The sequence below is a fragment of the Seriola lalandi genome, unplaced genomic scaffold, assembly GCF_002814215.2.
Source record: "Seriola lalandi dorsalis isolate HSWRI2012SDOR001 ecotype SW California unplaced genomic scaffold, Sedor1 jcf7180002054654, whole genome shotgun sequence".
NCBI classification, from domain to species: domain Eukaryota; kingdom Metazoa; phylum Chordata; class Actinopteri; order Carangiformes; family Carangidae; genus Seriola; species Seriola lalandi.
Window position 1 is genome coordinate 218,125 of NW_019525207.1, and position 15,233 is coordinate 233,357.

Consider the following 15,233-nt stretch of genomic DNA (forward strand, 5'->3'; position numbering starts at 1 on the left):
CATGGCTTTAATGTTTTGTGTCTCAAAATAATGAAAAGTTTCATATGACACTCTCATGTCAGTGTGTAAATCCTGCATTTCTGAGGTTATCCTGTGAGGTTTTGTAAACTAAAATGCTGTGAAAAGTACAAAGTCCTTTTTATATGAAGTAACAAAATTAAATTGGAATTATGAAGTTTGCATATGACAAAAAAAGTATGTATTTAAATACTATCCTACTATGCATTCAAAGAGATGGCTAAAAGTGACTTTCCTAATATGTTGCCAAACACACTAAGTTATCAGGCTTTTGTAATCAACAGTATTAATCCTGTGCTTGATTTTAGCATCTTTCAAATGAAGTCCTGCATGCACCTCTGTTGCCTGAAAATGTTGTGAAATGCTGCGCTGGGCCTGAGAGCTGTGCTGCACCTTAGTCCAGTGACATCAAGACAGGTATTTTCCTTACAGCGTCAAATTCCACTGGACCGTCCTCTATCGGATACACATCCTTGTTTGCTCTTGATCCCACCCACATTTTTTCGTCCTCAGAAACAGAATCAAAGCAGCAACTTCAAACTGTTTACACTTTATTCAAACTACTCTGGAGTAGAAATGCTGAGAAACTCTGGACTTCCTTGTTATATAGTGCACTTCGGGGTTTTAAAGGGGTACACCAGTGATTTAAGATTTTACTCTCACTGATTGATTGAAACGGAGTCATGGCCAAAATATCTTGAATTTTAGTCCCTAGTATGGGTCATACTTGTAAAGCAGTGGATTCTGCATTCCTTATCATGCAACCTGACTGCAATATTGACCTCCTTGCCTGATAAACTCCCACATCTTTCAAACTTCATCATGACTTTCTGTTACAGATTTGTAGTCTCCAACCCTCTGCCTTGGTAACCCTAATGGCATTGCTGTGGCATAACTTATTGGGCTTCACAAGCTCCTCCAGAGACATTATACGACTAGGCGTACTCCCAATGACGTGTGAACTGAACTTGATGTGTAAAATCGCTGGAGCGCCCCTGTAATGGCCCTACACATGGTGACGTAGTTTAACTTTTTGATAGAAACAGCTGCAGGGTTTAAACCTCAGACATTCAGACTGAAAACAAGTGGCGCTACACCCCTCCCACCCCTACAGCCTAACTCTTCAACTCCCTCTAAAGCTGCATGTAAAATATCGGAGGGTCCAGGATGACGCCACTGTTTGGATCACTGGCGTACTCTTGAAACGACAGGGGCAGCGACAGTGCAGTTTGCTCCTCTGGTCTCTGTGGGACTTTAATCCTCCCCTCCTCCTCCTTCACCCCTACAGGCAGCGGGTTGCTGTAGATGTAATAGATCCTGGAGTTGTCCTTTGCTGCCTCCGGTTTCCTGAAGAAGGCAAGAGGGTTGATGAAGCTGGTCGACCTCTTCACTGCTTTAACTGCGACAGGGTCCGTCGGCTCCCCTCGGGTCACTGCACTCTCATACACATGGGCTCGCTTTGACTGCCTGATGAAGAAGATGGTACTAATTGCACTAATGAATTCAATGTCATTTCACATTGCTGCACTCTTTCTGAATTCACAGTAGCTTTTAAGACTCAGCAGCTCAATCACACATTGATAAAGTAAAGGTTTTTCTCTGAATGTTATATAAATCATTACACAGGGTATGATGAAGCTATCTCATATGATATTGAACCAGAATCTTCACCTACACAGAAACAAACATACATCCATGGATCCTAACAAAGGCGAGAAAAGCAGGTCATACACGAGAATTTACGGCACTAATTCTTTTAAGTATCAAAACAAGGAAACTGGTATCTGATCTTCACCTGGTGCGGTTGTAGCAGACGGTGATGCAGTAGAGGCCGGTGATGGTGAGGATACACAAAGCCAGAGCAATGATGACAATGTTGAACACCTTGAACTCTGAGTCGAAGAAAAAATACAAATGTTTCACTTAGAAGAACCAATGAAGCGTCATTCATTCAGATAAATTGGATGATGACACGCTAACAATGTTGAAAGTTAGTGAGCAAAGAGCTGCTCTTAAGTAGAAAACAACAGTTCAGCAGTTTGGCATGAAGACTTGAGTTTACAAGAAACATCTCCTTTGATTGCAGTGTCTCTGTGAAATGAAAGAAACTTAACTGACATAACGCACCAAACAGAGCTGTGTTCATCTCCTCGTCATGCAGACCTAAAGCTGCGGTCCTGTTCAGATGGAGGCTGTCTGCTGTCATTGCTCTCTCCTCTTGGGCTCCACTCATGTTGCTGCCATCGGCATCCAAAAACATGGACGGAAGGCTGAGCTTCAAGCCTCTTCTCACTGGTTTCAAAAGAAACTGGGGCCATGTGACTCAAACAGCTTGACTCAGTTGCTGTGGAGACACCCCCTCTTTTGCTCTTTTGTCCCCCCTCAGTTCGAGTACCCCCCCCCCCCCCAACCCTTGCCCCCCTCTGCTACTCCCCTTGTTTACTGCTCATTATTCTGTGCAGCTTTTTTTGTGCGGGGTGGGAGGGGAGGGCATTGAGGGGAAGGAGTTGTTGGGCCTTTTATACTCTAAGTGGTGACCCAAAACAGAGAGTTTGCAGGCTCTCAGCTTGCTAAGACCACCAGTGAAAATGTGTGAGAGGAAACAAATGGGAATAGTTTTAGGGTTACTGTACAGTGTTTTCATAACTATTTGCTCTTAAAGCGATGTAAAATGCGATCCTCTTACATCAGATGCTTTCTGTGAGACAGATGAAAGATCATTTCTGAAGGTTTGTTGGCTTTAGTTATCACTGTTGTGTAATGTATGGAAGTGAAAATCAAATCTCACAAAATATAGTAAATGAGTAAATCCTTAAATCCTTAACCAAGGACTTGGGACTGCAAAGCCTAAACTTAGAGAGACTTAGTTTCAGTGAGACTCTTCATTGTTTTGTAGCCAGCATCCCAACCTTTGTGGTCATGACCTTTAAAAGGAAGCATGTCCACTGGGGACCTCTTGCATATACTGTATCTGCATTGCAAACAGCTCAACCAAAGATATTCAGATGTGTAGTTTTTAGAAGTATCTTCTATCTAACTATCCAGAATATCATAGAAAATAGCCAAGATTAGAAAAAAAACATCAGAAAATAAATGGAAGCACTAATTTAATTAATCACTAATTTAATTTATCCAAATAACAATCACATCATGTGCCACAAATTTCTGGTCATGCTGCTGTATTTTTACACCTGTCGTCTTTAAGTTTATTATTTATTTATTTAGTTTTATATTTGTTTTTATGTGATTTGAAGACAGGAGTAAAGTGAACCAAATGCCCCAAATCAGGAAGCCAGAACCAGATCCACCGGCCAATATTTCCAAAGAGCTACCAGAACTAAAGCCAGCAAAAAGGCAACAAAGACAGCATTCTCCTTTCTCCTTATGCCTCACTTCACTCACAGCACCATGGGAGTTATTATGCAATTAGTTGAGCATCTAATTAAAGGGGTTTTGTTTTTCTGTTTGAAAAGTCGAGGCTGCAGTAGAGAGTGACCTTCCTTTGGCTGGAGTTAGCCCACATGATTCACAATGCGTGCTGTAAGCCATAGGTAGCCTATCACAAGGAGAGTATATAAATCCACTTAGTGTACTGCTTTTCAATGCAATGCATGTGATCTTCTACTTTCAATTATTTATTCAGTTTAACTTGAACCAATGTAGTGTACATTCTCCAGTACTTATTTACATTGCTGTTGGAGTAAGCTGCAGGTTAATTGGTTGAGTTTTCTGGTCATCAAACATGATGGCCTCCTAAACCAAGCTATTAAAGTACGTTTTTATCATTCTTATTTGGCACCTGCTACAAACACAGATAGATAGATAGATAGATAGATAGATAGATAGATAGATAGATAGATAGATAGATAGATAGATAGATAGATAGATAGATAGATAGATAGATAGATAGATATTTTATTTATTTATCCCCTAGGGGAAATCCATGTGTCTATTAGCTCATTGTTGATAATATTAAGACCTCAGAAAGTCCATGACCATCACCTTGGTCTTGAAGGTGTTCAGAAGGAGGCAGTTCTCCATTCACTGAAGGCCATCCTCAGATCCCTGTACTCCTCTTCCTGCCCGTTGCTGATACGCGCCACAGTAGCTGTGTCATCCGAGTACTTCTGAATGTGGCAGGACTCAGAGTTGTATTTAAAGAGAACAGGGAGCGAGAACATGTGAGGCTGTGTCAAACCTGTTGTAGAACAGGTTGAATTCATTGGCCTTGTCCACATCGCCTGATGTTGCCTGGCTGTTCTTCTCTTTATAGCCAGTGATGGTCCTCATCCCCTTCCACACCTCTCTGGTGTTGTTGTGCTGCAGCTTCCTCTCTGCTTTCCTTTTGTAGTCCTCCTTCACCTGATTTAATATCCTCTTCAGCTCATGTTGTACACACATGGTTTTTCATGCTACATGAAATCCCAGTGCCTGGCCAAAAAAATACAATCTGACTCATATGAATGCTCTGAGTCAACACCGGAGCAACATGAATCACAGCAGAGCATATATATCAAATTCCCTCTGTTTCAATTGAGAAATGTCTTTCTGATTCTGTCATCTCCGAACACAAGACGAGAGAAAAACTTGATTTTACTGGAGGGGATCTTTAAATAAAAACCATACTAAAAATTAACTAGAATTACTGCCTTGCGTTTGTCCTCATCCACCACTCAGACTAGTTTCAATTTACATCTGTTTATCTGGAGTCATACAGAGTATTAACCATTTGTGTGAAATTTTTGCTGATCTTGACCTTTGACCACCAAAATCGAATCGGTTTGTCCATGTGAAAGTTTTCACCAAATTTGAAGAAATTCCCTCAAGCCACTACAGAGATATTGTGTTCACAAGGTCAAAACCGTGTTTTGTGAAGTCACCTTGACCTTTGACCTTTGACCAATATCTAATCGGTTCACCCTTGAGTCAAAGTCGACATTTGTGCCAACTTTAAAGAATTTCCTGCAAGGTGTTACTGAGATGTCATGTCATGCGTGTTGTCAAATTGATGAAGATGTTTTCTGAATTTGCAGCGCGTTTATTTATTTGCATGTGTTTTTTTTAAGTTGCAGTGAGTTGAGCTTTCAGGGCCACCGTACTATTCAATGTGATTAGAGAATAGTTAGCTGGTGTATGCAAGTGGTCTCACACTTTAAGGTACACTAACGAGCCGTATTTTGTATCAAATTAGACAAAACTAGAAATTATATCTTTTCTTTATTTGACAGCAAACAAACAAACTTCTTAGAAAACATACTTCAAAATTATGCTGTAATTAGAAACTGCATAATTATACAAAATATTGAAAAATAATGAAAATATAGACTTTAAACAGCTCCCGTTGATGCTCTTTAGCTATTTCCATGACTGAATGAACAATCAGTCCCAAGCTGCCTCCACCTTTCATACATTATAACAGCTATTCAACAGTAAAAAGTCTGGTCTGCAACAACTATATCCTCCACTAGGTGTCAGACCTCACCCGCGTGACTGTACCTCAGTCTCTCATCAACATGACCCAGTCAAGGACGACTCCTTCACTGAGATTGACTGATTAGGAAATAAGCCATGACACAAAGGCTGAAATATCTGTTTATTAACCTCCTGAATGTCTTCAAAGTCTGTTTAACTTTCACATCCACCCTGCATCTCTGCAGAGTTAAGCTGTTTTGATTTAAGGGGCATGTGGGTGGCATTAAGTTGGTATGGTTTATTTGAGCAGACTAGTATGCATAAACTGACTCTGTCTGTGGTCGCTATCATGGGAATGAGACAGGGAATATTCCCAGCTGAGTGTTTTTCAGGTTTACCCAGAACTAAAATATTAACCCTGTGTAGAAAATTACAGCTTTTATCATGATGGTTAATCAGTTGCTATGGTGGGAGAAACAATAATAATTGCATTTTCTCCTTATCTTGTTTTTTTTTTCTTTACTTTCCCTTTTACTCAGGTTTTTATTGAACATACTCACCAAGAGTAATTTGAACCATTATTGTTATATATTACAGTTTTGATACTGGTTAAGATTTAACAATTATTTTCTAATAATACCCCCATACTAACTGATGATACCATTTTAATGCTTGTTTTACGCTATTAAACTTTTTTTTTTTTTTTTTTTTTTTAAGCAAGCACAGTTAATCATTGGGGCAAAAAACAGCATAATGCAAAAAATATATCTTAACAAGGATTATATTAATAAAACAGAATCCTTAAATTAAATATATAAAATTATAAACAAAATCCTCAAACAGATGACACTGATGATAATAATATGTCCTATATTCCAAAAAATCAACCATTGACTCGATCGACTCGTCTCCAGTTTGTGCAATGAAACATATTCCTTGTATTATTTCATTTGAGTAGGCCGCTGTATATTATGTTAGGATGCTACCTTGCACAATCTTAGCCCTTGCCACATCCAGCAGCTGCTAATGCAATGCTTGCATTTAGGGGGGCAGACAGAAATTAAGTATTGAGGCGGGAAAGCATTCATACTGTTTATATAACGTGAACCTTCATGATGTGCTGCCGCGTTAAATAAAAGTGTATCTGTGAGTGTGTCAGCTTTAGGAAACACAATGAATAAAATATTTAATGTCAGTGTTAATGCTTACTCACATTTTCACAGCCTATCCACAGCTGGCACCTCATGCATCACTGAAACACGCTCTTAATATGATGTCTCATGACTTTTACTAAGTCTCTCCCATATGCACCCATAAGATCCCTTATCAGGCGGAATCGGCATTTTGTGTTTTACATTTAGGTTTTACGTATTTCATCTTTTTTCTATCCACAGCAGCTTACAGTGACTAAGCAGGTGAGATTGTAATGTCTTACTCAGTGAATAGTTATTAGACACTTTGGCTAGTTCCCAACATACTCACGATAAGTCATTATTTCCTTCACTCATTTCCTCACCCTCTTCCTCTTTCCTCTCCCCTGTTTTGGCCTCTGTCTTATCCTCTGTTGGTTGCAAATGTGATATTTATTGAAAAAAGTTGGCATCGCCCACTATTTTGGCTTCCTGTAATGGTCTCACAAGGCCTTGGTCGACCATATAAGTGCTTTTACAGAGAGGATCCACCAAGGGTAACATTTTATGCTGTGGGCTTTTCAAAAGATTCCTTTATTTCATATTTACTTTGACTCATAGAAATGCAGTAAACTGAATCAATCAACTCTCCTATAATCTTCCCCAAACCCTCCCCACTCTCTCCGACTGGCCAGTGAATTCCAGACCATCCCTCATCGCCCGGCCTCACCCTCTGGTCCACTCTACTCCTCTGCCTCCCCCTCTTTATGTTTATACAGAGGCTGGTGGGGAATTAGTGTTCTGGCGTGATCCATTTGTTCTGATGTGGTTCAGCGGGAAGGTTCAGTCTTGATTTATTACACTTGTCAGTTAAACTTCTGGAGGTACATTTTAAGACACAAAGAGTGGGTACCGTATGTTGGTTCTGTTTTTGTCTCTCTCTGATTTTATGGATCGGTTTTTGCCACTGAGTGAGTGACTTCTGTACACAATGAAATACTCTCTGTTGATGTTTCATACATACAGTACAGTACATAGGAGATATGACAAATACATACAGGAAAATGCAAGATTGTTATTGTAAGGGCCCATATCGTCTAGTTTGAATAACTTGTCTTGAAATACACCATCACATCACATCAGTTCATCAACCTGTATCAATTTCCATTCTATTTCCTGTATTTCACCCAGATAATCCCGTATGAATACTCTTTTCCAGGGAACCCTGGGTACATATATTAAATAAAAACAATAAAAGGACAAATCACAACATATCACACAGTAGCCTTCACAGTCTCTTGATCAAATGCACTGGTGAAAATTCCTGAAACGAGAAATTACAGAAGTCTGTGAAAAGGCTGAATGTGAGAGAAAATTATTCGTCCTGACGGATGTTGGAATGATCTGCTCTCTTGGCAGCTTGAAGGTAAAAGATATCTTGGCAATGAGGAGAAGAGAGAACGACGTGTGTTGAGTTATAGCGTCAGAGACAGGAGACATCAAGAAGCTGTGAGAAGTCAGACGTCGCGTAAATGTGTGTGATCTAACAATTCCTGCTGTCATCACCGCTCTGTCCAATTAGACTCGAACACAGGGTAGTGTGGCCCTCAGTGGACAGCTGTGAAACTTTACCAAGAAGCATCATAAAGAAGCTTGTACATGGTGTGTGACCCATAAAACATGCTAATGTGCTACTTCCTCCTCTCTGTCTGACCCTGGACCCCCATACTGTACTACACAGGAAATGTGCTCGGAGCCAGATTAAGTTCGGTTTATTTAAAAATCGCTGCTAACAAACACAATTCACGGCAAGAAGCAACAACACCATGAAGAAAAACATTACTGGGCCAGAGTCTGTGTCTGTGTGTGTATGTCCTGGTGTAAATGTGTCTTGTGTGTACTGTAGCAGAAAGCATCGCTATTTAAGCTTATATGGTCTCCCCATACTGACCTGAAGATTTACAGCAGAGATTTACTCTCCAGCATGTATTTTCTCCTTTTTTTAACATCAACAGTATAGCCCATCTGTAATCACTTAAAAACTAACAATATCATTTAAAGGGTTTTAAAAATCTCTGTTTCAAATCGGGGGTTCACTGCTCCTGAGCCTGTATGGCTCCTGGTGCAGCCAAAGGTTTGCTAAAGATGTAGTAACTCCTCCGGCTCGGCTTTAGCTTGTGTCAGTGTGAGTGGGAGAATGAGCAAAGGCCTGCTGGCAGATATGACAAAGTACTGTATGTTTCTATATGTTTTTCATTATGTAAAAATGTGCTTTTTAAAAATCTGAATTATTAAAACAATCAAGAAGATTACATTTATCAGTGGTTTGAAAATACGTTTTAATTGTACAACAGGTTTTAGTTTCTCTCGAAGGTCTTAAACCTGTGTTAATCAATAATTTTGATATTACTGTAACGGCACACGCACACACACAGGTGTTTTCAATTACCCCTGACTGATTAGATCTCTGCTGGGCATTGCTATGCTGGACATTAGGTCACCACAGTTAATGCTCCAACAGAATGATATAAGGTGTAACTGTGTGTGTAACAAAGTAAGTTTTAGAGGTCGCAACTTGAAAAAAGTTTCAAGTTTGCATGAATCCCAGGGGCTTTATGAATCTGCTTCATAAATGTACAGAGACGAGAGCGACAATGAAAGAGACGGGAGGGAAATACCAGAAAGAACCAGGGTTTCTGGTGAGTTCTTAGTTCAGTCAGAGGCTGAGCTGAACACAAACACACTACGCTACACTACACTCAGTGCGTCTGATGCTAGCTTGCTTAAAGCTAACATCTGTACAGTTGGTACATTGGCTGTTTTTGGTGAAGCGGTCAAATTCACGTGAATGGCAAAATTTTAATTTGCTTCACTTTCTGTCCGAACACACATGAAGAGCTCTAATCAGGCAGATAAGTGAAAACACCTGTGTGTAGTGTTGGTCACTGACTGTTTTAGTTTTATACAGACTTGTGTATGGGTCTTTCTCTTTACTATCAAAACCAAACAAGCTCTGATAAACCCACAGCATACTACCTGCCTAACTACTTAAGTCAAAAAAAGTTAGCTATTAGCTAAACATATCAACATATCGACACATTATATCTTAATAGATACAGTAGCCACCGATTCCACAACAGTCACCTGTTTTTTGTTCATAGCAGAATTCCAACAAACCTGTCAAGCTCACTTTGTTTGCAGTCACTGTGTCCAACTATTGTTAATTGAGAAACAGCCTTAATGTGGCAACTATTAAAACTGTCATGTTTCTATATTTCTGTTGAAGGACACGTTAGCTGCATCCTCATAGCCTTTCCCAGATCTGTACTACATGCACAGAGATGACTGTATGAGAAGCAAACAAGCATAATTTAAAATAATTTAAAAAAAAAACAAAACGCTGAACTCTGTTTATCTTGTGTGTAAATATGATCTAGTGAGCTAGAGTAAGCTGACATAATTTTCTTTGCTGGCAACAATACCTTAAAAAAATCCTTATAATCCCACAGGAGTGTCTTATCTTCTTAAACTACCACCTGTAATTTCACATCTGTCACTCAAATCAGGAACCATAACAAACCACGCTGTTATAACTTAACGCTAAGGAGCAGGATGGTTCTTCCCCCACAGCTCCGTGCGCAGCTTCAGCCGGGCTCTGTTCACCGTTGGCTGGACACCAAGAGCTTGCTGCACCCCTGAGCATATCCAGGCCTAGTCTTCCGCTTGCCAGTAGTAAATACAGTTTGGCAAATGGGCCTTGAAAGTTGTGTGTGGGAACTGCAACGCACTTGCTGGAGGTTTTTGACATCTCCACACAGATTCTGTGTCTGGGGTTTATTTTAGGCTGGGACAGTCATCTGCAAGGGGTTACTGTCGGGAAAAGGAGGAAATTCAGGGTCTAACCATGACGAGACATCACTCAATTAGTTGTTTTTGGAGTGAATGAATTTAAGTGAATTGAAGGGGAAGGAAAGGTCAGCAAATATTTGCAGAGCACTGTTGCTGTGAGCTAAAACAATAACAGCTGAGATGGAATTGGAGACATTTTCACTGAGATAAGTCGAAACTGGAGATCTCAAAAGTGATATCCTGGTGCAATACTGTAACTGTCCATGGACCCTCATCTGTGTGGACTCACAGTGGACTCCTGTCTATAACCTGTCAAAAAAAATCGTAAGGGACTACACATCTTTTTCAAAATGGTCAGAAATTGCCTTTTGCAGTAAAAAACATAAAATCTTGTGCAGCAGATTCATTTTGCACACTGTAGGTCATTCAATAAACTTGTGCTTGTGTATATTTAGCCTTCAGGGGGCCATGGCTCAGGTGGTCGAGCAGGGTGGCTGCTGATCCCTGGGTTGGCAGTTTGATCCTTGGCTCGATCCTTGGTTGTGTCGGATGTGGCTTCCAGTGTAAAACCTATGCCAAATCAAATATGTGGATGGTGGTCTGCTGTGGTGACCCCTCACAGGAGCAGCTGAAAGACAATAACAACGACTTATGTTTCTCCTTCATGCAGTAGCAGACAAAAAAGAATTCCTACTGTTTCACTAAAACGCTAGGTTTGTCAAAATTCTTTTCTCAGAAAGTCATTAGAGGTGACAGTTAAATAGATTTCACCCAAAATAATTTCCCCATGGGTGCATGCATCTGAAACCCCTGGAGAATTTGATTCAAGGTCACACTCTAATAAGTTCTCAACAGAAGTCACCACTGAGTAATACAGGTTTCTTAATTCATAATGTTGTTAAAAGGCTACACGACCTGACAGTAACGGGTTCAAACAGGACTGAAACTGCTCTTCGAAAGGTCAACAATGATCCACCACTTCAAATTACTGAGGGAGGTTTAATAACAGACTGTTCAAATCTAAGAGAGCAGGGAGGAGTTTATTGGAAGATTATTTTATCAATTGGCAAGGTCATCATTCATCACATCATGCCACTTGCTTTAATTTGCACAAGGTTAAAATTAGTAAAAACATAGAAAGTTCCCATAAACACAGACCTACTGTCTCTCCTCTACACAGCGAGGGGAGGGGGAGGGGGGATTGCAACATTGCTTCACTTCAGCCTCAAAAACAACATTACAATATAAATATCCTGTCAGTCTAATAGACTGGGGTTAAAGGTGTTAAGGTGACTGATGATTGTAATTGTTGGGGGGGGGGGGGGGGGGGGGGGTCTGTTTGGTCTGACTAAAATGTATTTATGACACAACCACTGCTGTGTCTGCAGTAATACCATACACATGAGAAGATGCTGCTACCTGTATCCTTCATCAGGGTATTAGAAACCTTTTTTGCTTTTTTATTATTCAGTTCTTTAAAAGTGAACTGAGAAAAGAATCTTGGTTTATAAAGTGAAAAGGTCATGAATGTCAAAAAATATGTTGTATTCATCATATTTCCAAAACATTGGCAAGGCTTTGAACTGAAAGAGGTGACAGTTTAATGCGTTTATCCAGACAAAGTGTTTGTGTGGTCTTTTGCAACACACACAAACACAAGCAGAAGTTTGAAGTTCTCAGTAAACTGTCATTTCAAAGAAAAAAGAAAATACTCCAGCACTATGTTGAATATGTGCATGTACTATGTGGATGCACTTGTCCACATGTTTAGTATTGAACGCTTGTACACACTTGTGTGTGTGTGTGTGTGTGTGTGTGTGTGTGTGTGTGTGTGTGTAGACCTTGCAGGGTCCCAATGAGTCAATTCTGTTATCTGAACAAAACCCATCAGACATCTATTTATCTTAGTTTGTGTGTCAAAACAGACTGGGGAGTCTTAGTTAAACAGTTTCTTCAAAACAATCTCCTCCTGCTAAAGCTGCTGTTGGCCAGAAGATGTCTGAAGTGGCTGCAGAGGGGAACTGAGGCCAAAGAGCCTTTCTCTGGAGACGAGAGGAGTAAAAGACAACATTAAGAAAATATTTAACTACTGGCGATACGCTCATGTTGGTAAGATTTTTTAGATGTTGATTATGTAGAAAAATAGATGTGGTATGTGTGACAAAGGACAGCGACATTTCCTGATTGGGATGGTTCTCTCTTTACTTTTTACTTTTTTCTCGTCTTTTATCTCTACACTTCACCCTATCATCTCTACAGTAGGCTACACATCTATTGCATTTGGCAGCAGTGTGTTAATCAAGTCTGCCCAGGCTGGGGCAGCCTCTGTCATCCACCTCCAAACGCAACTACTATCTGCAGTCCATCAAGTCAAACCAGGTTATCCATTTTTTAACAGCTCCCAGATGAGATAAGGAACTTCTGGAAAAGCAGTGCTGGAAAGTGTACAGTGATGGTGTCACTCGATGAAGTAACAATCCAAATAACATTAGGGTAGATTGTATTTAGATTAACGAGTCATTTATCATGAATCTGAAGAAAGATAAATGAGTAGTGCACTTTGTGAGGAAATATGTTGTTAGCTGAATTTCACTGTTGACCTTTCAGCAACCTGTTAAATGTCTAAGGAAGAAAAAGTGGCCTCATTAAGTTAAATAGAATTTAACCTCATAGAAGTTCAATTTCACCCTTACCTTCTATAATGTAGTTATCAAGTTATTTTACCTCAGTTTAGATTAGATGACAGTTACACCATCTTACCGAATGGTAGAATATAGCTTTGTTCTTAAGTTAACAGCGTATCAAATGCAGGCATAAGATGGATAAAATTACTTTTACTTACTTACAATAATAATAAAATTTCATCAAGGTGCTTAAGGATTTGTGTACTTTTTAAATGATTGATGTAAGGCACATAATGTGTAGTTTGTCATTGTGCTATGTTCAGGGTTATACATAGTGAAATAGTGGCAGGACTGTTGTCCAGACCACCTTTGTTAAGTTTGACTTTTAGTAAAAATTCACCGTTATACTCACTACTAAAGTATTCTTTGGTCTGCAGTGTTCAGTGCATTATAGGACTTATGTCATGATTCAGGGTTGATATACAACCTTCAACCAACTTCTTCTTTCATTTGGTAAACTCCCACATTACTGAATGCTTTTTGAGACCAAAGAGGAAATTAAAATAAAACAAAAAAAATCTGTACACACATATGAATAAGGTTAACTCAAGTGTTAGACCAGGTGTGTGATCGCTTTGAGACCATTGTCTCACAATGTGCATCAGAGCCTGAGCTTTGTGTTTACCTACAGGTCTGTCAAGATTCAGCACTCTGCAGAGGTCAACTTCTCTTGACCCACCTAAGCTCCATTCGGGCTCCAACTTGCAGACCAAATGTGGATTTCATAGCTCCGTGTGGGTGCCATCAAGAGAAAGAAACGGATGATTTAAAATTCACTGCTACTGGCACCAAACCTCCATTGTAGCTGCTGTGTTTAAATTGCTCACTCTACCATGGCACTGCAAACAGCAGACCAGACAGGGACCCTCTGGGTTCAGTGTACTGCTAGTGAAGACTGCAGTGATCAAGGGAAAGAAAGCTCTGTGAAATAACCTATTAAGGGAAACTGGATAATTTACTCAAATCGAATCGTTTCCATTTTGCCTCATTCAGTGCTGCAAGGATTCAAGATCAGGACCTCCAACCTCGTCAGGGCTAGAAAGACTCAAACTGTCTAAAGAAGCTATTACAATCAGATTTAATGGCATGGAAGGATTAAAGGTTTGTGAATGACGTCAGGGAGTAACGTAGTTTACACACACTCACCTCCTGCTTCTTATTAGATAACTATGATCAGGACGAGAAAAACAGATGTAGCAGCATGTATTTTTCTTTTTTCATCAAGCCGTCTTCCCTACCAGCCACTTCAGCTCGATATCTCTTGCTAAGAGTTTTTGCAATTCAATTACACATATAAATTATCATATTATTACAGTAAATGGTCAAACTGATGGATTGTTTTTTGGATCAGAAAGTGACTTTCCTGTCCTGACTGTTGACATCTTGCTGATAAATGACTGGGCGTGTACAAGCAAGCTAAAGCCGTATTTTACTCAGCTGATTGTGTCTCTGTTTTACACAGTGGAGTCATTATTCCTCCCTGTGCAACATCTTACTCATCTGAAAACTATTTCTCATATTCCCAATCAATCATCCCTGCAGGGAAAACCCTGCCAGAGAATCATCAAACCTGACAGCAGGTTAACTATAGTGCTAGAAACCGTTAATCTATCAACAAAGATGTGTTTCTTTAAATTTTGGTAGGTCTCTAATTCATTTTTCAGTAAAAACATTCATCTGTGACTGATGCCTATCTGAACTGAATGAACATCTTATTCATGATCTTTTTTTTCCCAATTGACCATGAAAAGCATGACAAAAATCTTCTCTTTTCTTACTGGAAGTTGGCATCAAGTTCCTTTGACTGAAGACTAAATTCAGCATCCAAGAGCTTAGATACAGATAAGAAAATGACTGCTGACTCACTGACAGGCTCAGAAACATCCAAGTTGAAAATAATGCTGAAATCTGTCAACCAAGCACCAGAGATAACGTAGAATCAGTCGTGAGCATTAACCTGTAACCCTATATTTTAATGGAAGCAAGTGGACAGTCTGTTTGGTAAGTCTCAGACTGTTTATGTGGGTCACTCACTTATTCTGTCCAATAGTTTAGTTATCTCTACATCTGCAGAAGGAGGAGTGCATGTCTATTTTAAGAGCTCTTAAAATGGAGTTATGTCCTCTCTTATTCAGCCAAG

General features: G+C 39.7%; 1 protein-coding gene across 1 annotated transcript; it reads right to left on the reverse strand.

The window, feature by feature from the left end:
- Nucleotides 1–2: 2 nt before the first annotated feature.
- LOC147818305 (uncharacterized) lies at nt 3–2,294 on the reverse strand. Its single transcript, XM_087177770.1, has 3 exons — nt 2,146–2,294; nt 1,814–1,910; nt 3–1,485 (listed from the first exon to the last, which is right to left on the reverse strand). The coding sequence occupies exons 1-3, from the start codon at nt 2,276–2,278 to the stop codon at nt 1,152–1,154; spliced, it is 564 nt and encodes a 187-aa protein (XP_087033896.1). The 5' UTR covers nt 2,279–2,294; the 3' UTR covers nt 3–1,151.
- Nucleotides 2,295–15,233: the final 12,939 nt, after the last annotated feature.

Bases quoted from the DNA above. Each gene is read 5' to 3' on its own strand.
- LOC147818305 (XM_087177770.1), bottom strand. From the start codon at position 2,278: ATGTTTTTGGATGCCGATGGCAGCAACATGAGTGGAGCCCAAGAGGAG. The intron at 1,911-2,145 runs GTGCGTTATGTC...TCTTCGACTCAG, and splicing joins GATGAACACAGCTCTGTTTG to AGTTCAAGGTGTTCAACATT. The intron at 1,486-1,813 runs GTGAAGATCAGA...CTTCTTCATCAG, and splicing joins GTCTGCTACAACCGCACCAG to GCAGTCAAAGCGAGCCCATG.